General features: G+C 35.1%; 1 protein-coding gene across 14 annotated transcripts in view; it reads right to left on the bottom strand.

Moving 5' to 3' along the window:
- ADGRV1 (adhesion G protein-coupled receptor V1) overlaps nt 1–23,760 on the bottom strand; it is a 565,462-nt gene that overhangs the window by 485,379 nt on the left and 56,323 nt on the right. For 11 of the 14 annotated variants that reach the window (XR_013827796.1, XR_013827797.1, XM_079918356.1 and 8 more), the window contains exons 10-18: nt 20,908–21,084; nt 18,489–18,712; nt 15,612–15,644; nt 13,712–13,838; nt 12,548–12,733; nt 11,614–11,794; nt 10,733–10,896; nt 9,309–9,432; nt 8,012–8,278 (exon numbers count right to left, since the gene is read on the bottom strand). Coding sequence is in view for 12 of the 14 variants with exons in the window: in XM_079918356.1 (XP_079774482.1) it covers nt 8,012–8,278; nt 9,309–9,432; nt 10,733–10,896; nt 11,614–11,794; nt 12,548–12,733; nt 13,712–13,838; nt 15,612–15,644; nt 18,489–18,712; nt 20,908–21,084 (1,483 nt within the window). In the remaining 2 variants the exon portion in view is untranslated. Of the gene's footprint in view, nt 1–8,011; nt 8,279–9,308; nt 9,433–9,862; nt 9,925–10,732; nt 10,897–11,613; nt 11,795–12,547; nt 12,734–13,711; nt 13,839–15,611; nt 15,645–18,488; nt 18,713–20,907; nt 21,085–23,760 lie in introns of those variants that run through there. The other 3 variants (XM_079918362.1, XM_079918363.1, XM_079918360.1) reach the window with 2 other exon arrangements.

Genomic DNA, 23,760 nt, shown 5'->3' with positions numbered 1-23,760 from the left:
AACTAAGCCCGTGCACCACAACTACTGAGCCTGTGCTCTAGACCCTGCGAGCCACAACTACTGAGCCTGTGCACCACAACTACTGAGCCTTTCCTCTAGAGCCCGTGAGCCACAACTACTAAGGCCTGCACACCTAGAGCCCATGCACTGCGACAAGAGAAGCCACCGCAATGAGAAGCCCTTGCACCGCAACAAAGAGTAGCCCCTGCTCACCGCAACTAGAGAAAGCCTCCACGCAGCAACAAAGACCCAACGCAGCCAAAAAATAAAAATAATAAAATAAATAAATAACATTCCTCCCTAAGAGGAGTCAGGGCTTCTTGAAAAAATGACTGATTTCAGGGTTTTGACAGGAAAAGTATAAGATGAGTCTGGAATAGCTTGCTGTTTCAGGAAGTAAGAAAATGCTCACAGAATAATAGCGACAGGTCACAAAGACAAAGAAGTCATCTTGCACAGGCTACCACTGGCCAAATCTGGGACAATGTGACCATCAAAGTAAATAATGATAGCGAAATAGGGCAAGTAGTTAGTTGTTAGTGTCAGTTGCTTGGAGGTGGCGGCCACAGTCACCATGAAAGGTACTGGACGGCAGGCGAAGGTAGTCACCCTGGCGGCGTGTGGGCCCCTCAGACGATGAGGTCATCTGCAATAAATTTCCTGAGACACCTTCAAGATGGTGGAGGAGTATCATGTGGACATCACCTTCTTCCCCACAAAAACATCAGAAATACATCTACATATGGAACAACTCCTACAGAACACCTACTGAACGCTGGCAGAAGACCTCAGACTTCACAAAAGATATGTACTTTTTTTTTCCTTTTTCTCTTTTTGTGAGTGTGTATGTGTATGCTTCTTTGTGTGATTTTGTCTGTGTAGCTTTGCTTTTACCATTTGTCCTAGGGTTCTATCTGTCCTTTTTTTTTTCTTAGTATAGTTCTTAGTGCTTGTTATCACTCGTGGATTTGTTTTTTGGTTTGGCTGCTCTCTTCTTTCTTTCTTTTTTTTTTCTTAAATTACTTTTTAAATTTTTTTATTTTTAATAACTTTTTTATTTATTATTTTTATTTTTTTATTTTAATAACTTTATTTATTTTTTCTTTCTTCCTTTTTTTTCTCCCTTTTCTTCTGAGACATGTGGCTGACAGGGTCTTGGTGCTCCGGCTGGGTGTCAGACCTGGGCCTCTGAGGTGGGAGAGCCGAATTGAGGATCCTGGTCCACCAGCGACCTCCCGGCTCCATGTAATATCAAGCGGCAAAAGCTCTCCCAAAGAGCTCCATCTCAATGCTAAGACCCAGCTCCACTCTACGAACAGCAAGCTACAGTGCTGGACACCCTATGCCAAACAACTAACAAGACAGGAACACAACCCCACCCATTAGCAGAGACGCTGCCTAAAATCATAATAAGGTCACAAACACCCCAAAACACACCACCGGACGCAGTCCTGCCCACCAGAAAGACAAGATCCAGCCTCATCTACCAGAAAACAGGCACCAATCCCTTCCACCAGGAAGCCTACACAACCTACAGAACCAACCTTAGTCATTGGGGGCAGACACCAAAAACAACGGGAACTACAAACCTGCAGCATATGAAAAGGAGACCCAAAACACAGTAAGTTAAGCAAAATGAGAAGACAGAGAAACACACAGCATGTGAAGGAGCAAGATAAAAACCCACCAGACCTAACAAATGAAGAGGAAATAGGCAGTCTACCTGAAAAAGTATTCAGAATAATGATAGTAAAGACGATCCAAAATCTTGTAAATAGAATAGACAAAATGCAAGAAACATTTAACAAGGACTTAGAAGAACTAAAGATGAAACACACAATGATGAACACCACAATAAATGAAATTAAAAATTCTCTAGATGGGATCAATAGCAGAATAACTGAGGCAGAAGAATGGATAAGTGACCTGGAAGATAAAATAGTGGAAATAACTACTGCAGAGCAGAATAAAGAAAAAAGAATGAAAAGAACTGAGGACAGTCTCAGAGCCTCTGGGACAACATTAAATACACAAACATTCGAATTATAGGGGTCTCAGAAGAAGAAGAGAAAAAGAAAGGGACTGAGAAAATATTTGAAGACATTATAGTTGAAAACTTTCCTAATATGGGAAAGGAAATAATCAACTCCAGGAAGTGCAGAGAGTCCCATACGGATAAATCCAAGGAGAAACATGCTAGGACACATACTAATCAAACTATCAAAAATCAAATACAAAGAAAAAATATTAAAAGCACCAAGGGAAAAACAACAAATAACATACAAGGGAATCCCCATAAGGTTAACAGCTGATCTTTCAGCAGAAACTCTGCAAGCCAGAAGGGAGTGGCAGGACATATTTAAAGTGATCAAAGGGAAAAACCTATAACCAAGATTACTCTTCCCAGCAAGGATCTCATTCAGATTCAAAGGAGAAATTAAAACTTTTACAGACAAACAAGCAAAAGCTAAGAGAATTCAGCACCACCAAACCAGCTTTACAACAAATGCTAAAGGAACTTCTCTAGGCAGGAAACACAAGAGAAGGAAAACACCTACAATAACAAACCAAAAATAAATAAGAAAATGGAAATAGGAACACACATATCGATAACTACCCTAAATGTAAATGGATTAAATGCTCCAACCAAAAGACATAGACTGGCTGATTGGATACAAAAACAAGACCCGTATATATGCTGTCTACAATAGACCGACTTCAGACCTAGGGACACATACAGACTGAAAGTGAGGGGATGGAAAAAGATATTCCATGCAAATGGAAATCAAAAGGAAGCTGAGTAGCAATTCTCATATCAGACAAAACAGACTTAAAGATTATTACAAAAAGAGACAAAGAAGGACACAGCATAATGATCAAGGGATCAATCCAAGAAGAAGATATAACAGTTGTAAATATTTATGAACCCAACACTGGAGTACCTCAATACATAAGGCAAATGCTAACAGCTATAAAAGGGGAAATTGACAGTAACACAATCATAGTAGGGGACTTCAACACCCCACCTTCACCAATGGACACATCATCCAAATTGAAAATACATAAGGAAACACAAGCTTTAAATGATACTTTAAATGAGATGGACTTAACTGATATTTATAGGACATTCCATCCAAAAAACAACAGAATACACTTTCTTCTCAAGTGCTCATGGAACAAACTCCAGGATAGATCATATATTGGGTCACAAATCAAGCCTTGCTAAATTTAAGAAAATTGAAATCGTATCAAGTATCTTTTCCAACCACAATGCTATGAGACTAGATACCAATTATAGGAAAAAATCTGTAAAAAATACAAACACATGGAGGCTAAACAATACAGTATTAAATAACCAAGAGATCACTGAAGAAATCAAAAAAATACCTAGAAACAAATGACAATTATAACATGATGACCCAAACCTCTGGAATGCAGCAAAAGCAGTTCTAATAGGGAAGTTTATACCAATACAATCCTACCTCAAGAAACAAGAAACACCTCAAAAAAACAACCTAACCTTACACCTAAAGCAATTAGAGAAAAAAGAACAAAAAATAACCCTAAAGTTAGCAGAAGGAAAGAAATCATAAAGATCAGATCAGAAATAAATGAAAAAGAAATGAAGGAAATGATAGCAAAGATCAATACAACGAAAAGCTGATGCTTTGAGAAGATAAACAAAATTAATAAACCACGAGCCAGACTCATCAAGAAAAAAAGGGAGAAGACTCAAATTAATAGAATTAGAAATGAAAAAGGAGAAGTAACAACTGACACTGCAGAAATACAAAGAATCATGAGACAGTATTACAAGCAACTCTATGCCAATAAAATGGACAACCTGGAAGAACTGGACAAATTCTTAGAAAAGCACAATCTTCTGAAACTGAACCAGGAAGAAATAGAAAATATAAAGAGACCAATCACAAGCACTGAAATTGAAACTGTGATTAAAAATCTTCCAGCAAAGAAAAGCTTAGGACCTGATGGTTTCACAGGCAAATTCTATCAAACATTTAGAGAAGAGCTAACACCTATCTTTCTCAAACTCTTACAAAATATAGCAGAGGGAGGAACAGTCCCAAACTCATTCTATGAGGCCACCATCACCCTGATACCAAAATCAGACAAAGATATAACAAAGAAAGAAAATTACAGGTCAATATCACTGATGAACACAGATGCAAAAATCCTCAACAAAATACTAGCAAACAGAGTCCAACAGCACATTAAAAGGATCATACACCATGATCAAGTGGGGTTTATCCCAGGAGTGCAAGGATTCTTCAATATATGCAAATCAATCAATGTGATACACCATATTAACCAACTGAAGGAGAAAAACCATATGATAATCTCAATAGATGCAGAAAAAGCTTTTGACAAAATTCAACACCCATTTATGATAAAAACCCTCCAGAAAGTAGGCACATAGGGAACTTACCTCAACATAATAAAGGCCATATATGACAAACCCACAGCCAACATCGTTCTCAATGGTGAAACACTGAAACCATTTCCTCTAAGATCAGGAACAAAACAAGGTTGTCCACTCTCACCACTATTATTCAACACAGTTTAGGAAGTTTTAACCACAGTAATCAGAGAAGAAAAAGAAATAAAAGGAATCCACATCGGAAAAGAAGAAGTAAAGCTGTCACTGTTTGCAGACGACATGATAATATACATAGAGAATCCTAAAGATGCTACCAGAAAACTACTAGAGCTAATCAATGAATTTGGTAAAGTAGCAGGATACAAAATTAATACACAGAAATCTCTTGCATTCCTATACACTAATGATGATGAAAAGTCTGAAAGAGGAATTAAGGAAACACTCCCATTTACTACTGCAACAAAAAGAATAAAATACCTAGCAATAAACCTACCTAAGGAGACAAAAGACCTGTATGCAGAAAACTATAAGACACTGATAAAAGAAATTAAAGATGATACAAACAGATCGAGAGATATACCATGTTCTTGGATTGGAAGAAGCAACATTGTGAAAATGAATATACTACCAAAGCAATCTACAGATTCAAGGTAATCCCTATCAAACTACCAATGGCATTTTTCACAGAACTAGAACAAAAAATTTTACAATTTGTATGGAAACACAAAAGACCCCGAATAGCAAAAGCAATCTTGAGAAAGAAAAACGGAGCTGGAGGAATCAGGCTCCTGGACTTCGGACTATACTACAAAGCTACAGTAATCAAGACAGTATGGTACTGGCACAAAAACAGAAATATACATCAGTGGAACAGGATAGAAAGCCCAGAGATAAACCCACACACCTATGGTCACCTTATTTTTGATAAAGGAGGCAAGAATATACAATGGAGAAAAGACAGCCTCTTCAATAAGTGGTGCTGGGAAAAATGGACAGCTACATGTAAAAGAATGAAATTAGAACACTCCCTAACATCATACACAAAAATAAACTCAAAATGGATGAAAGATCTAAGTGTAAAGCCAGACACTATCAAACTCTTAGAGGAAAACATAGGCAGAACACTCTGACTTAAATCACAACAAGATCCTTTCTGACCCACCTCCTAGACAAATGGAAATAAAAACAAAAATAAACAAATGGGACCTAATGAAACTTAAAAGTTTTTACACAGCAAAGGAAAACATAAACAAGACGAAAATACAACCCTCAGAATGGGAGAAAATATTTGCAAATGAAGCAACTGAAAAAGGATTAATCTCCAAGACATACAAGCAGCTCATGCAGCTCAATATCAAAAAAACAAACAACCCAATCCAAAAATGGGTAGAAGACCTAAACAGACATTTCTCCAAAGAAGATATACAGATTGCCAACAAACACATGAAAGGATGCTCAACATCACTAATCATTACGGAAATGCAAATCAACACTACAATGATGTATCACCTCATACCAGTCAGAATGGCCATCATCAAAAAATCTACAAACAATAAATGCTGGAGAGGGTGTGGAGAAAAGGGAACCCTCTTGCACTGTTGGTGGGGATATAAACTGATACAGCCACTATGGAGAACAGTATGGTGGTTCCTTAAAAAACTAAAAATAGAACTATCATACAACCCAGCAATCCCACTACTGGGCATATACCCTGAGAAAACCATACTTCAAAAAGAGTCATGTACCACAATGTTCATTGCACCTCTATTTACAATAGCCAGGACATGGAAGCAACCTAAGTGCCCATTGACAGATGTATGGATAAAGATGATGTGGCACATATAGACAATGGAATATTACTCAGCCATAAAAAGTAACGAAATTGAGTTATTTATAGTGACGTGGATGGACCTAGAGTCTGTCATACAGAGTGAAGTAAGTCAGAAAGAGAAAAACAAATACCGTATGCTAACACATACATATGGAATCTAAAAAAAAAAAATGGTTCTGAAGAACCTAGGGGCAGACAGGAATAAAGACGCAGATGTAGAGAATGGACTTGAGGACACGGAGAGGGGGAAGGGTAAGCTGGGACTAAGTGAGAGAGTGGCATGGACATATATACACTACTAAATGTGAAATAGATAGCTAATGGTAAGCAGCCACATAGCACAGGGAGGTCAGCTTGGTGCTTTGTGACCACCTAGATGGGTGGGATAGGGAGGGTGGGTGGGAGACGCAAGAGGGAGGAGATATGGGAATACATGTATATGTATAGCTGATTCCCTTTGTTATAAAGCGGAAACTAACACACTGTAAAGCAATTATACTCTAATAAAGATGTTAAAAAAGAAATGATAGCGAAATATAACCCACTGCATTAAACATAAATCATGAGTCCATACTAATAAATATAATCAATGAAAAAATTGGAAGTTTGATGAGTAACAGGATATTTACATAAACTATCTCCCCCACAAAATATTTATTAATTACAAAGGAACAGAAAGTACAGTAGAGAAGCCTGGCAGTCACCACCTAAACTGTGGTCAAAGTAAACATGGCAGTAAAGGGACAAAACAAAATCATGTGCCAACAGAAGAGATATAATAGGAACACAGAATTACAACTATGAAATTCCTGCCAAGGATGCAAAGCCTGAATCTAATCATGAGGAACATCAAACAAACCAAAATGAAGGACATTCAACAAAACAACTGCCCTGTAATCTTCTATATTATAAAGGTCATGTAAGTCAAGGAAAGACTCTATTCCAGACTGAAGAGATTAAGAGACACAGCAATTAAATGCAATGCATGATTTAGGAAAGGATCATTTTTGCTAGAAAGGACATTTTTGGGAAAACTGGAGAAATCTGAATGGGGTCTGAGGCAATAATTGTATTAATGTTAACCTGATTTCAATGGCTATATTGTGGTTATGTAGGAAAATGTCCTAGTATATAGGAAAAAACACACTCGCGTATTCAGGGGTGATGGAGTATCATGTCTTCTTAATCTAGAAGATTAAGGAAAAAAATAACTCTATGTACTCTTAAAAGAATAAAATAAATACCAAAAGAAGCTATAATCCCTCTAATTTACTAAAGATGGGGTCAAAACATTCTCAGGACCCATATAATGGGGACAAAACATCCTGCTTCATTTATAGCATGGAGAAGAAGGAATTTCCCCTCCTGCAAATTGTCATGCATTGTGGCTGTAGAGCCAATTGGGCTCAAGTCACCCACAGAATGCAGCTTCCCAACCACCATGCCCAGCACCCTGCTAGGAGGGAAGAGACTACAGATGCCCTAAGCCCTTGGATGACTAGAAAAGACTTAGGGTAGCTTTAGCTAAAAGATTTCTATTCCTCATATAATAATAACATAATTTTCTATGTGTGCTATATTGTGAAAAAAGATTAAGAATAATGACACAGAGTATACCAGGTACATGAAGTCTCAACACATATATTCCTCAGCCCTTCCCTCAAGAAAGCAATGAAATAAACAATTTTGCTCTTGAACAATCCCAGGTGACAGTTAAATGCTTAATGTCATCTCATAAAAGCACTGAAACAACAGATATGCCATAAATGTAATTTATTTACCTGTTGAATTAAAGAGGATTATATAAAAGAACTCATCTGTTTCTGGGATATCATCTTCATTAATGAATACAGATATGTTCTGCTCTCTACTTCCAACCGCAAAAACAAGCATTTCTCCTTTTTCAATGGGAACAAAGTCCCCCTCTCTGGCGGTAGCATTCCCATCCATGGTAGCATATTGGACGGTGCAGGCAACATCAACAGATCCATTTCTGAGAACTATAAAGTCAGCAGTCTCACCTTCCCGAACCCTCACTACACGAGGTTCTGAAATATTCATAAAGATAAGAAGAAACGTGTGAGCTTTTCTGATTCCATCTCCATATTTTCAGATCACATATGTTTCTCCCTGCCCCCCACAAGAAATGAACTCCACTGTGTCTTTACTTAAAGACTCAGCTCTGATCCCAACGCCTACATGAGGTCTCCTCTGATTACTTCTAGTCAATGGCCTTCCTCTTGCCTTGACTCCTATGGAATCCATTGTCTTCAACACCCAATTTGTCAGTAAATTACATACTGTCTGGAATCCTCTGACTACTGTTTCATACACTTTATTTTCAAATTTAGACCATAAGTTCCTTGACAATAGGCCCAGATATCTTAGGTTTTATTTTTGCCACTTCTTCTACAGGGTTAGTAGAAGACTGGACACAGGACTAACTCATTAAGTACATGTTAACTGAAGGTTAAAATATAAATCAATAATACTCAAGAGGTTTAAGAGTCCTACAGTTGTAAATTGAACATCTTGCAAAAATGATTTAAGAAAGAATTAGATACCAATAGATTAGATACCAAATAAAACTAAAAGATATCTCAGGTGGAAAAGACAGTTCTAAAGAAAGCATTAAAGTGGCAAAAATGGGGAGACCTTAATTTATATGTTAACTTATATGTCCCTTAAGTAATAGTAATTATAGTAAGTAACCATTCATCAAGTACAATATGCAGACCCTGAACTGGCTACACTGTGTACTGGAAGAGGTTATGTGGAAGAGTGTTCATTTTTGCACAATGGAAAGAAAATACCTTGGAATTTAAAAGTGGGAGGAGAACAAAGGTAATAAAATTGTAGTTATTTTATTTTCTTTTTCCTTCAGAAGATCCTTAAAAGTATTTGTTAAAATGTCAAAGAAATTGAATAATGATCATCCAAACAAATTATGAAATCCTATTTAAACAAGCAACAATTGTGCTTTATTGAAAATGTTCACTTAAAACAATTATTGAAAAAAAGTATTTTTATACTGTTCAAGAAAGATGTGAACTCACTCAAATAAGAAAGCAATACCACCTGCAAAATAAATGGGGTCATCATTTCTTCTAATCCTCAGAGTTGCAGTAGTTTTATTTCCTATTTTAGCTCCTCCAGTGGCATTAAGTAGGATAATGGTAAATTCCTCCATTTCCTCTGGAATCTTTTGGAAAATGTTACACATGCTTTTAGTCAGGTGATTTGTATAAATAATTCCACTACATATTCCTAAATTATTTTTATCTTTTTTAAAAAAGAGCGTTAATAACGGTACTAATGTTTGTTTCTACTTCTGAGGCAGAACCACTCTAAATTATTCAAGTAGGCCTCAGAACCCCCCAAAATTTTAATGTACATTCATCCAAACACTTTATTTTGACTCACTATAAAATTTAATGGAAATAGAGATATTATGCCTTACGTAAGTTAAAAACAGAAATACTACATAGCTTAAGTTATTTCTATAAGAAAATAGGATATATATTGTTTTTAAGGAAAAACAATGGAACAGAAAAATAACTTTATGACACACTTAGAACAGAATTCATAATCATAACAAAAGCTCAGCTAGCTCTCAAAGGCCCCTTACAAACCTTACTTAAGTTTCACCGAAGTACATCACAAAGACCTCATTCTCCTGTCCTAACAAGATGAGACTCCCCACATCTCTGAGCCTATATGGCTCCCCAGATGGACACTGTTTCTCTTTCTCATCCATGTAAGCCGGTCTCCAGACCCTAAAATGGAACAGTGTTGGAATTTTGTCTCTCAAGGCACAAGTGTGAAGGAAAGGAGACAGGTTTCCATACCTATTCGAAGCACAGTGTCCCTCAGAAAGGTCCACCCCATTGTTACTAACTTCTTTCTCTGCATTATCCTGAATCCACCATCCATCTGGTCCAATGTCCTGATTCTGAGAGTGCATCATAGGATACCTGGTAGATGGTGACCTCATCCTCAAAGGGCCTAAGTACAAACCAAGTGCTTAACCTCTCTCACAAGTATGAATCCCTGATATTTGGCACGTACGCAGTGTCACCAGCGACTATCAGTTCTAAGAGTTAAAAATGCCTTCAGGGAAACCAAAAATAATATTTCTATTTTGGCTTATAGTCAAACATTATCACACATGAGTTCTTTACAGGGGTCCCCAACCCCCGGGCCGCGGCAGCCTGTTAGGAACTGGGCCACACAGCAGGAGGTGAGCGGCAGGTGAGCAAGTGAAGCTTCATCGGCCGCTCCCCATCGCTCACATTACCGTCTGAACCATCCCCCGCCCCCTGCCCACCCCCACCCCCATCAGGGGAAAAATTGTCTTCCACAAAACCGGTCCCTGGTGCCAAAAAGGTTGGGGACTGCTGCTTTATCACATACTCTCATGACAGAGTAAATTACCAGATGTTTAATTATTTTAAAAAATAATTATTAAACAAAAAAAAGAGAGTTATTTGTGTAACATTTACCTCATCTGGAAGGGAGTAAATGGTGATATTTTTTGAAAATTCCTGATCTCCAAAGAAAATAGTCCCTTGGACAGGAAATACATCTTGCGTAAAGTCTGGACTAACCACCCATGATACATTAACGTCACCAAAGTTGCCTCGATTTCTTATTACACCATAAACAGCTGTGAAATACAAATGGGTATAACATATATGAGCATATATTAAACAATTTTAAAATGATGAGTGAAGAAATTGTTCAAATAAAAGTAAAAATAAGCCCTCTTTTTAATAAAAACCAATTATTTCCTTAGCCCAGCCTCAAGGTATATATATAAATTAACCTAGTCTTCCCTCTGTAGGTATACAATTGATACAATAAATGGACTTGATCTTTTCTATCACAGTTTGCGATTTTAAAAGTCATTCAGCAAAAGGAGCAGAATGGTGACTAATTAGGTACACCTATCACAAAGTCCTATAAGGATATTTGTTAAGGGCAGCTAGAGGAAGCTGCATACTCAAAAGTGATTTTCTTACCCAGAGAGACACAGCTCTAAAAATAACCTATCAATACATCTCATTTTGTGCCACTGCAATAGTTCCCTAGCAGTAACTCCTAAAGCTTTTCCTATTTGACTCAACTCATTCTTTTGAGTGTTTGAGTTCTACCACATATGGTTAACTGAAATCAAAATATAACTGAAGTCATCATCACAATACTATGTAAGAAATAAAACTAGCAATCTTAAATATGATTTTCTAAAACACCAATTTCTGTACTGTAATTTCTCAGCAGTTGGACAACTAAAAATAACTATTTACTAAAAAAATAAACTAAACACATGACTAATTTCTTCTTTAGTAAACAGTAATAGAAAATAAAAAGTAGAATAAATTACCACTATAGGTATCGTCTCCTTTACTTTCATTTATCGTAACAATTAGATCATCAGAAACAAATTCTATAATCCCATGAGGATCATCATTTTTTAGAATCGTTATGTTGACAACTGTAGCGCTTCCCAACTTGCTTTTCCGTTCACCATGGCTGCTGAGGACCACCCAATAATGTTCATCTAACTAAAATGAACATGTTAAATTAGGAAAAATATAAAGTTGAAATTTTCAGAGGAAATTAAAATATATATATTCAAGAATCAGCTTTTCACAAACATGCCACTCACTGAAAAAACAAAGCTGATTTTTTTTTAATTTTTAACATCCTTCCATCAATTAAGAGAGACATCAGATATAAGTATACATTATTCAAAAAGGGAAAAGATAAACCATGATACTATATTAAAATTGTAAGAAGACTTAACCTTATCACTGATGATCTAGTCATTTAAAATAATAAGAGTAAATAAAATTAATGTAAAAGCTACATATGCAATGGTATGTAAACATAATGGAACAATATCTGATTCCCTTAATATACAACTAAAATTTATTTCCTTTAAAAGAGTAATTTTACAGAAAAATTTCTTCAGTTCAAAACTGTATCACTGAAAGTTCAGTCAATACAGATTACATAAAATAAGGTTTAACATATATAAACCTAAAAGGAGATGAAAACTGATTACACACTGAACGTTTCAGATTGTTTGGTACTGCTTTACGTACAACAAACATGGACAATTCAAATTGGAATAAGTCTTACTTTGTTTCTTAAGCTTGTTTTTTTTTATTTTCCAAACATAAGCACTTCTCAATCCTTTCTTGCCCACTTCCTTTCCTGTATCTCCTTGCCAGTGTTCAAAATATTTATATTCATAATATACAAGATACTATCAACTTTCCACAAAAGCACACGGAAAAAATAAAATCCCATACCTCTGGTATTCCATCCAATCTTGATAGCAAGGTGATTACGATCTCCCTTTCCCCAGGTTTAAATTCCAGTACCCCTGTGTTCCCATAAAATTCATTGCTATCTCTTGGCTCTATTCGGTAGTGTAGAAACTGCTTAACAAGAGCTCCCCTGGAACGGATGATGTGGAGCTCTACAGATTCTCCTTCCTTAAAAAAATCCACAAAATTCAAAAAGATACATGCACCCCAATGTTCACAGCATTATTTATAATTGCCAAGATATGAAAGCAACCTAAGTGTTCATCAACAGGTGAATGGATAAAGATGTGGTATGTATATATATATATATATATATATATATATATACACACACACACATATACACACACACATATATATACACACACATATACACACACACACACACAATGGAATACTACTCAGCCATTAAAAAGAACGAAATTTTGCCATTTGAAGCAACATGGATGACTTGGAGGGCATTATGCTGAATGAAATAAGTCAGACAGAGAAAGACAAACACTGTATGTTATCACTTATACGTGGAATCTAAAAAGTACAACAAACTAGTGAATATAACAAAAAAATAAGCAGATTCAGATACAGGAACAAACTAATGGTTACCAGTGGGTGGGGGGGCAACAGAGAGGTGGGGGAGAGGAGGTACAAACTATTGGGTGTAAGACAGGCTCAAGGATATATAGTACAGCATGGGGAATACAGCCAATATTTTGTACTAACTGTAAATGGAAAGTAACCTTTCAAAACTGTATTTAAAAAAAACAAAAGAATCACACACCCTGAATTTTGGACTGAATAGGTTTGGCATCACAACTTTAAGCAGTCTGTCTAAGGCTCAGCTAGAAATGCCAATGTGTCTCTTTTTCACGTTTGCAAAATGTGAAATAGAGCACAGACCTCTTTAACTCATTGTGAAGAGTAAGGGCTGTGACTACAAAGTGCTTAGAACAGGGAAGAGAATATAGAAGGCCCTCATTATATGCTATCTATATGATTATAACAATAATAGTGATGATAACTGTGTTCTTGTCAGTAAAGTACCATATATAGCACAGGAAAAAAAAAGTCCACAAAAGCTTAAATCTTTCGAGATTGTTCTTTTGAAGCTGTGAGTACAGAATAGATTGAAGTTTCTTTCATACTTACTTGTATAATATAGGGTCCTCTGGAAGCAGGAGAAAATTCAAAAATTCCCCCAGGATCATCATTTTCCAGAATAATTAGGTCACGGCTTGTATATCCAGATTTCAGCACTTGGTTTTCCACATTGACCCTGGGGAAGTCAGAGGGGAAAAAGTTTTACAGGCTTTCTAAGTCTTACAGACTACCTATAGTCTTACTTCTGAATTTTGAAGTCTTATTTAAAATATTTACAACACTTCAGATAATGAATATGAAGGTTATTAGGAGGTAAAATTTAAGTTGAATTTAAGTATATTAAAATCACTTCAGATCAAAACAGTTTTACTGATAACATTTATGGGAGAACTTCTATTTCTGAATTCATTGGTTCTTTCATATTTGACTGAAACCAAACACTGCATGTGTACCTTAAAAATACATTAATCAAAGGTTTAAATATATTTTATAAAGTAGTATGAAATTCACAAATTTGTTTCCAGTTTTAGCAAAAGTTAATTTGTAACATGTAGTTTAAAAATAATTTAAATAAAATTGTTTTAACTTTACATACACATGAATTTCTTTAAAAAAAACTCATTACGTAAGATTATACTAACTGAATACAAGTTGGTTAACTGCTTGGACTAAAGCAAGACACACCAAAAATAAAATTGTGATTAGATTTTAGAGATACTTTGTGACCTTTAATATGATTCTATTCACCTTGATTTTAACCTCACGCATTTTCTTTTGTTTTATTACAAAAGAAAATGCGTGACATACATGAAAAAAAATGGAATAGAATAGATCTGAGATACGTGACATGCTATAGCAATTCCTATACAAATCTCAGAAGAACATATTAAAACAAGATGTTTTTTATTTCTGGTTTTTATGTTCAGCCTATAATTAGAATGATCAAAGGGACTAGGACTGTAACGCTCTGAGGGTTTAAAAGCCAGCATACTCTTTGAGAATTCTCAATCCTGCAAGCTGCTCTAAACCTTTCCAAATGTCACTTTCTATTGAATCAAAACGTACTGCTGATCAGACCTCAAAATTACAATGCAGTCACAATTAATATATAAAAAGGACAGCACACTTCCTGTGTAATAGAGAATCTGAATTAACATCTTTCCCCAGCTTTTGGAAATCTGACAGCCAATACCTAGCATACTAGTAGCCACAGAAGATATAATCCAAATAATAAGATAGTTATCCTTTTTGGATTATTAATGCAGTCATATGATTTTCATTGCAAATTTGTCCATATTTCATTTACATTGATATTTTAATCAATTAAAATTTCCTATGTCTATATAAGCTAAGAGACAAAAAAAACACGATCAGAATGTGAAATATAAAAATCCATTCTGAGCATTAAACAAATGAATTTATTTTTAATGTGCTACCCTTTTGGAAAAAGGCAAAATTTTGAAAAGTTCTTTATACGACAACTGAGAGAATGTAGGCAAGAAATTTGAGGCTTAGATGCACTCAAAAACCAATGGAAGAGATGAGTGCCCTGCTTCTGAATTCTTTGTTAAACCACAAGATTCATAAAAGATGTTAAATAAGAATCTCACAAGCAAAGGACACTAATTGTTCTCTTGCTTATATGTACACTATAAGGAAAGTTAAAATTTTTAAGTTCTTCAAAACATGAAATTACATAAATTCTCAAAAATTTTATCAGATATCTTAAATGCATTCATAATTTAAAACTCTTAATACAAAAAAAAAAAACTCTTCATATAAGCTTATCATTAGAAGATGAAAGGACACACAAAGCATGCACAGGCAGGTGGACAAGCAAACTCTCTCAAGACTGGTGGTCATGCAGAACAGCAGCCTTGTCCGAAACATTGACTTGCAAAGCAAAATGTTGAATCACCAAAAACAAGACATTCTTTAGCACACTTACCCAAAATACACGACAAACCTTTCGGTTTCTACCCTGTCAACACAGAAAGAATGGGAGGCGTGGGGGGGCGGGTAAGACAGAGACACTATTTGCCAAAATCTCACCAATACTGTTAGAAATGTGAATGGCAGGGTAAAAATAAAGCTAAAGAAAGCTCTCTTTTTTCCCTCCCCCCGCACAAGCTAGTCATATTCACTTTAAGGGAACTCTGCACACTGGGTTCTTTGCTATTCACAAATGCTAGCAAAAGGTTCGGCAGTTCCCACTTAGGCAAGATGACCCCATGACCAGCCAGCACGTCAAGACCCATTGAAGACATTCCTTTCCAGGCCTGCTCCAAGGCGCTGGAGGCTGCCAAGCACTGTGCACGCTCACAAAACCACGGCAGCTGAGCAAATTTCATTCAGCCCGACTTTTAATTACTTAGTAGCTTTAATTAGGTTTCAAAAAAATAAAATCCCACATCCTCAGATCTAACGCCAGTTATTCTTTGAAAATATAAAAACTCTATCAGCAGAGAAAAACATATCTTTCATCATTTGCACAGGAATATACTCAAGAAGCCAAAAGATATCGCTGTATCTTTTAATTATGACAAATATTACTTAAATATAACTTCATATCAGGAAATCTAAACACTTTGCCAAATTCCCAATGTGCTGTATTTTTAAACAGCCTTGAGAAACATGTCAGAATGTAGAGTCCTAGTGCTTCATTTTTCAAGTCAAATAACACTATAAATAAGGAGTTGTATACTACATATATTACAATTTTTTCTGAAATAAATTGGCATAATAATATTGTTTCTGATTTGGTGAGAACTAAACAACAAAATATTTTTAATTAGTATGGTATTAGAAGCATCATAAATCACTCAGTACCAGGGTAACTTTTATCTCTATTTAATTGAAATATAGAGAATTTTCATTTGAATTTGACATTAAAAGAAAATCGTAAATGGTATCACAGTAAAATGTTAATTATTTTTTGTTGCAATATTTTATTGTAACTTACTGGAATCACAGTAGCATTCATTCATTCTTTCATTTTAGTTTTGTTAAAAATTTGCAAAATTGAGACGATTTTGATAAAATAGGAGATTGTCACATTTATTTAATTAAATGTCTTAGAACACTGAATTGTAATTTGTTCATGCACAACTGAGATAATACAAGTATGCACTAGTTACTAATTGCATTAAAACATTTTAGTATAAATTTGAACTAATTTCTTCTGCTTGAAAAGAGAGGAACCATTAATTTCTGAAATTCTCTGCCCCATGGTTTATACTTTCTTGTGTACTGCCTTAACCCAGAGGAAAGAGAGAGAAAATACTTTAAAATTATATTTAGTTAATTTCGAAGACTTACATGATAAGGTTGAAAATGACTATTTTGAAAGAATATGAAGAATAGTCACTTATGAACTTGCAGAGGTATAATTTAAATCATTCTTTAGACATTTAGTTCAGAGCAGAAACTTGCAGCTTAGCTAACAAAGTTCCTATAGATTGCTACCTCTTTGGTTTATAATTGCTGTTCATTTTTCTTTAGTTTGTTTTTAAGACTGTCCACTGATTTAATAAGTACTCAAATCTAACTTAAGGAAAAAAAGCACACAAGTGAAAAACTAATAATTTTCAGTTTACATTTCACCAATTTTTTCATCATATGAAATATCTTTCCTTAAGATTTAATGAAAAATATATATTAAAACCATAAGTCATTTAGACTGTGCATGTGTGTTTGTGTGTGTGTGTGTGTTGTATTTGGTTTTTGCTTTTTTTGGTTTGTTTGCCTATTTTGTTTTGTTTTAATTTTTATGTTAAGAGAAAGGAAGAAAACACAATGTGGTACTGAAAGCACACAAAATGAACAGCAGACATTCAACAGATTTGTTCCCTATATTCTGAATTTTTCTTCCACATAAAAATAAAAACAACTACTCATAAGGTTTATAAAATGTGTTTACACAATACACCAACATAGAAAAACCTACAACAGACTGAGAGTAAAATTTGGAGAGGACCAGGGGTTACATAAAATAATTATTACTACTTCAGTCCTCATTAAAACAGTATAAAATAACAGGTATTGATTCATCTATGAATTTTATTGTTTCTAAAATAAAAATTTTGCAAAGCCCTCAAGTCACATATTAACCTTCTCTAATATGTATCAACTTTAATATAGAGACCTGTAGTAGATAAGCTTGGTTTCAATTTTTTTAATTAACATCAATTATGCACAGTAGTTTTTTATTTTTGGAATTTTCTGAATCGCTGAAAAAAATTTCTCTTTGAGAGATTGTGATATTTTCTTGATATAAATTACTTACTGAGAAATGTTAACTAAATCCTTATTATTACTTAAAAATACCCCTTAAATTTGTATTATTTTTTATTCTCTGGAAAATTAGTATTATTTAATGTTAAATTCCATGTAAAAAAGAAAATTTCATTATATGAAGATTAACACTTTCTTTTTACTCACTGAAACAAGCTCTAATCCTCTTCCCTGATGAAAATGAAGCCAGCAGAGATGTTTGCCTAACCTAACATTTTGGGTTTGCTGCTGCCTATTTTTTGAACATAGCAACATATTAGCTATGATTAAGATGTATCTAATACCTTCTATAAATTCTCTATGTAATGTTTCTTCATGATAAATAGCAGGGTAAGAGTTCACTATGTTGTAACAGTCTAACCAAAAGCCATCAACAAACATCAGAAAAGTCAGAAGAAGGTCAGCATGACATTATCTAGTTAGTTTTTTCTTTTTACTTTATGTGAAGAAAAGAATTAAAACAAGAAACAAAATTATTTCAGAGAACGTGAACATATAAATGTCACTAAACATTACCTAAATGGGTTATTACCTGTCTAGAGAAAGTGTTACCGTCTCATTCATTTCCGGTATGTCATCAGCTTTGACAGTAATGTTGATTGTTGTGTCACTTTGCCCAGATAAAAACACAACAGAGCCATTAAAGGGTCCTATATCATCCAGGGTCACTGCTTTTGAATTAAAGCCAGAGGGCTTCAAACTCCAATAGACAGTAGCCTGGCCATCAGTTCCATCCCGATGTAAGGGAATGCATACCTTATAAAAAGAAAACAGAACAAGTTCTTCTGAAATACATGCTCACAAATTACATAAGCTTTTCAGTTAGTGCATACACTTGTTATATGAATATGTTTAGGTATTGTGCATAGAGAAGTGAACAATTAAAATGATATTAAAAGCACAACTGAACAAGCTTTCTTTAAGTATGATGATAATTTCAGATTTGACTATTTTATATTAGTTTTTGCTAATCAAACTTCTCTATTAAATTTCCCCCACCCAAAAACCCGCCTAACCTGGGATTTGTCTTAACAAAAAGACTTCATTTTAAAAGCCAAAGAACCATGAAAAACACAGAACAATGGCTAAAGAATAAATTTCCATCAGAGGTTCTCTGAAAAAAAGAATTAATTTAATATCACAGTACAAACTGAAAAATAAGCTTTTGTGACTAAATCTGGGAAGTACACAGTTATGTCAAATGCATCCTAACGTGATAAGGGGCAAAATAAGAAAATAATAATACAAATAAGAAATGTTTCTAACCAACACAACAAATGCAGCAGAAACAAAATCAGATGCTCAAACCATGGCTCTGGGTTACCCTGGGCAAGTTACTTAACCTCTCTGACCTCAATTTCCACATGTGAAATGAAGCTAGTGGTTCCCTATTTTGCAAGTTCCTGGTGAAGATTAAAGTGTCTCTCCATAGCATGAGCTAAATAAATGTAAACTATTATAATAATTCTGAAACAAATTGTATTCGGTAGTTTTATTTAAGTGCAGCACACTTTAAATATGTATAAGAAAAGGATCATTGAAGATCATAATGAAGTTTTTTTCAAACAAAGAATGTAAACAAATATTTAATAGTATATAATGCTATTCTTTTTAAGTGGCTAAAAAAGGTATCCTCTGCTCTTTGCCCTTGAACATAGGCTGTCTTGAAAAACATGGAAGATATTTCCTCACTAACCATTCTTCTAATTTGGCTAGCAACGGTCAAGTCTGTAGACTAGCAAGCAAAGTAAGATTCTTAGAAAAGACAAAAAAAAGTAAGAAAGGACTGGGCCCTTAAATCACCCCAAGAGGGTGGGCGTGGCCAGGCTGTAGATGGGGACAAAGAGAACAAAGGGAAATTCTCACTCTTTCTGCTGTTTCCCAGGATGGGAAGAATGCAGGTTTCACAGAGCCCAAAACTTTCCCTAGAAACTAATTTCCCTCTAGGGAAAAATATGAAATGGTAAATGTACAGCTTTGTAAGATAAATGAATAAAAACAACCCATTCTTTCAGAAAAAACTGAATACTTTTTAGTTTTTAGAAGAAAAATATTAAAATATTATGAAAATATAAAAAGTCAAAACCATCTTGAAAAATAGAGCTTCTCTGCCAATTCACAGAATCAAATATACAAACAAAGGAAGTTGTGGTCACCATATTTTGATATGAGGCTTTGATAACAAAAACAACTCTCCACATTCCTGATCTCAACTGCAACCCAGTTTAAACTAAATCTAAGTGTAAGAGACTTGGAGAGGGTTTTAGGGACAGACTGTGGCTCAGGGAATGGTAAGGTCAAAAACAAGTATGGTCCCTATATAGATGGCAGGAAAATTCAACCAGGGTGGGGGGAGGCAGGGAGACGTGCTGTATATGTGAGCATGTTTGTGTGTGTCCGTGTGTGTGTATCCAGAAATTTACATATATATGTAAATAAAATTTTATATATGTATATATATATACACACATATATATATATATAAAAAATTCCGAAGATTTGGCATCCACTACTTTACCACCATCACCTCCACCACCAAGTATAGGACGTCACCTGAATCCTGCCCAAGGCAAGCATGAGGAGTGCTCAGAAATAGAAAAGGTCAAGGATTCCTGTGGTACATATGACTTGGCCAATAAAAAAAAATTGTGTTTGGCTATTACTCTACCAAATGTCATACCACTAGCTGAATGCAGCGTCATCAAAATATCCTACTTTTGCTGTGAGCAATTAATTCTAATTTTATTCTATCGAATATGGCAAAAGATGATGAAAATCACACATTCATCAGTTACTTATGTCAAATTACATATTGAAGGCTTGCTGTAAATGGTGAAGCTTTTCAAGATCTGTTAACTCTATAAACTAACCCGACCTCCCCCTCAAAAAAACAGTGTCTTTACATTATCTCAAACTCATTAGGCCCCATCAATAAGAAAAAGCCTACTTACCACTTCAGCAGCAAAATCTTCTGGTTCATGCAAAATGATTGGAAGATTGCTAATAAAGCCAATTTCTCCATTTGCAATGTCTGGAGTAACCACTAAAGAAATATTTCGGATTTTTCCAAATCTAGGACTTATGGGTGGGATTGGGGGAACTATATTCACCAACTCCAGATCTTCCAACTATAATAAACAAAAAAACCCATAAAAATGGAAAGAAAAGACATTTTTAAGAAAAATGTTAAAGTCTTAATTGCATGGGAAAACAAAATAAGCATGGGTAAGGCCACCAATAACTTGGCAACTTCCTTTTTCATTCACCATCTGATTCAACCTCCCACACTGGCTTCTTGAGCTCTTTCTGATCCTCAATTATTATTATTCCCCAGGGTTCTTCCTAAGACCTTTATCTTATAATTCCATACCCTCTCCATAATAACCTCTGGATCTCTCCTTCAAATTCCAAATCTTTATAACCAACTGCCACTGAATATGACATAAACATCACAGAGACACCTTGCAGATAGAACGTGCCAAAGAGAAATCACTATCTCTGCTCCATGTCCTCTAACCACTATTTTCACCAATATCACCATCCGCTTTTCCTCCTTGTTGCCTATACCCAACTACCTTGATGTAAAGCCAAATATTGGCGAGTTGCCCACATTTCCCTCCTCTCTTCCACTGACCCACACCTCCAATCAAATCACCCACTCCCCTTCTCTGCCAGAGAAAATTCACGATCAGAAGACCATTCAGAACTCCAAATGTGACTTAATATGTCTTTATGTTTAAAGAAATGTGACACATGTATAACATATAATGTCCCTGTGATTAATGAACATGACCTTCAGAGTAACTTTCACAGTTTCTCCTCATGTAGAATGGCCTCCTTCCATCATCTCACAAGTCAAAATGTACTCGCTCTTAAAGACTAGTTAAATATCCCTCTCTCCCATGAAGATTTCCTTGGATTCTCCAGCCCTCTTTCTTCTACCTCTTCCTGAACTTCTACTGCTACACTCACTAAACGTGGAAATTAACATTAAACTTCACATATTGCTTGCTTATCAGCATTTTGTGTGTTCTAGACTTTTACTTCCCAACAGGACTATAAACCTCTTGTGTGTCTGTGTCTTTCTCAGTATTTTCCTGCAACATGACATTAAGTACAGCAGCTACACAATAGACTTGTTGATTTATCCCTACAAGACAAAATGAGCTCTATAAGAATCCTGATATATCAAAACTTTCAACATCTTAATATTCTAACTTTTCAAAATCCAACTTATCAATCCTCACAGTGTTCACATGAGTATAGGCATAGACAATCATTACAGGACTGCAAAAAGCATAGAGATTTTAAGTTAAAAAGCAACTGTGAACTTAACAGGGCATTATGGATTGCCCACTCTTCAGAGCCCTCTGTTAGGCTTTGTAATGTGGAAACAATGATACTAAGTAACCACCTGTAGAGACTGGTGATTTAAGTTGATATTGTGGACACCTGTGGACAAGGACTGTACTGATCCTGCACATACGCTCACATTTTGTGATGAACAATACATATTTTAAGGGTAAAAGTGAATGCCTTTTTAAATGTAACACACTTTGCTTTGAAAATAATATACAGGAGAAGAATATCAAAAATTCCATGACTGGTAAATAGTCACTCAGGTAAAAGAAAAAAAAAGAAATCAGACTGACCAATTTTGCTAAATACTGGTATGTGGACTAAGTCAAGTAAAATATAACATGCGGTTCTTTAGGATACTGCATTTACTTTATAAAATAAATGAAACATAAAGATACATAGTTAAAACCACGTAAGTATAACTGTCATTCCTTCTAGAGAAAAAGAATATACATACCCATATATATGTAGTTATCTTTAAAAATAGCACAAGAAACTAAAAATATATATTTGAATGGCATATAAATATAAAGTGTGCATTGGATGGAGGTGAAGACTTTTTAAAATACACTGGTCTTGTGTGAGTTAGCACGTGTTTGTGAATGAACACTCTCATTCTCATGCATTCACAAAGAGTTAAACTGATAATACTGTTGAATATATCAAGTAAAATAATGATTTATTTTTACTTCAAAACTTTTCAAAAAGAAAGGAAGAAAATTCATATTCTACTTACATTTATCAAAACAGTTACAGAATTAATTCTAAATATAGTATTTTTGGAAAATATAGATAAAGAAGATATAGAAGGCTACGGAATGAACTGATCAAAAGAAAAATGCTAATCTCCCATGGCTTATTTCCTAGTCTCTAAGCCTTTTTGTCTGGGTTCCTTAAGCATCTGCTAAATCAAACTACTCCATTCATAAAGAGTCGTTCTTTGCTTCCAGACAGTTTGCAACTGAGACAGCACATTAGTAACCCCATGCCTGCCAAAAACGGTATCCCAGACTAACGTATTTTAGCTGAGAGGCTTACTGAAGAATGAGGAGCTCATGTCTCAGATTCTCCTTTCTTCAGCCTCATTCAGCTTTCCATGCAGAGTCTGATGCCTCCTATTCTTGAGTTGCTCATCCATTACGTACTATACAAACTACACAACCTTCTAATTCCAACTAGCCTTCCAGAACCTACAGCTGTTTTGAACTTTAAGGAATTGTGTCAGTGACTAATAATGACCTTTTGTCCTAAAGCATTAAATTGACTGTCTGCACTGTAAGACCTTTGTTTTTCAACTCAATACAGAGATAGATAAAAAATTGAGTCTGGAATTAGTGGTGCAAACAGATTTCTAACCTGGGATCACCAAAATTCAGATATTACATGCTTCTTCAAGCTTTTCCTTTCTTTTCAAGTGTTGTCTAAAATAAATTCTGTCATATTCA

Source organism: Stenella coeruleoalba, assembly GCF_951394435.1.
Source record: "Stenella coeruleoalba genome assembly, chromosome: 3".
NCBI lineage: Eukaryota > Metazoa > Chordata > Mammalia > Artiodactyla > Delphinidae > Stenella > Stenella coeruleoalba.
Note: the sequence above shows the minus strand (reverse complement) of the source record. Positions and strands in the feature narration are given on the sequence as shown.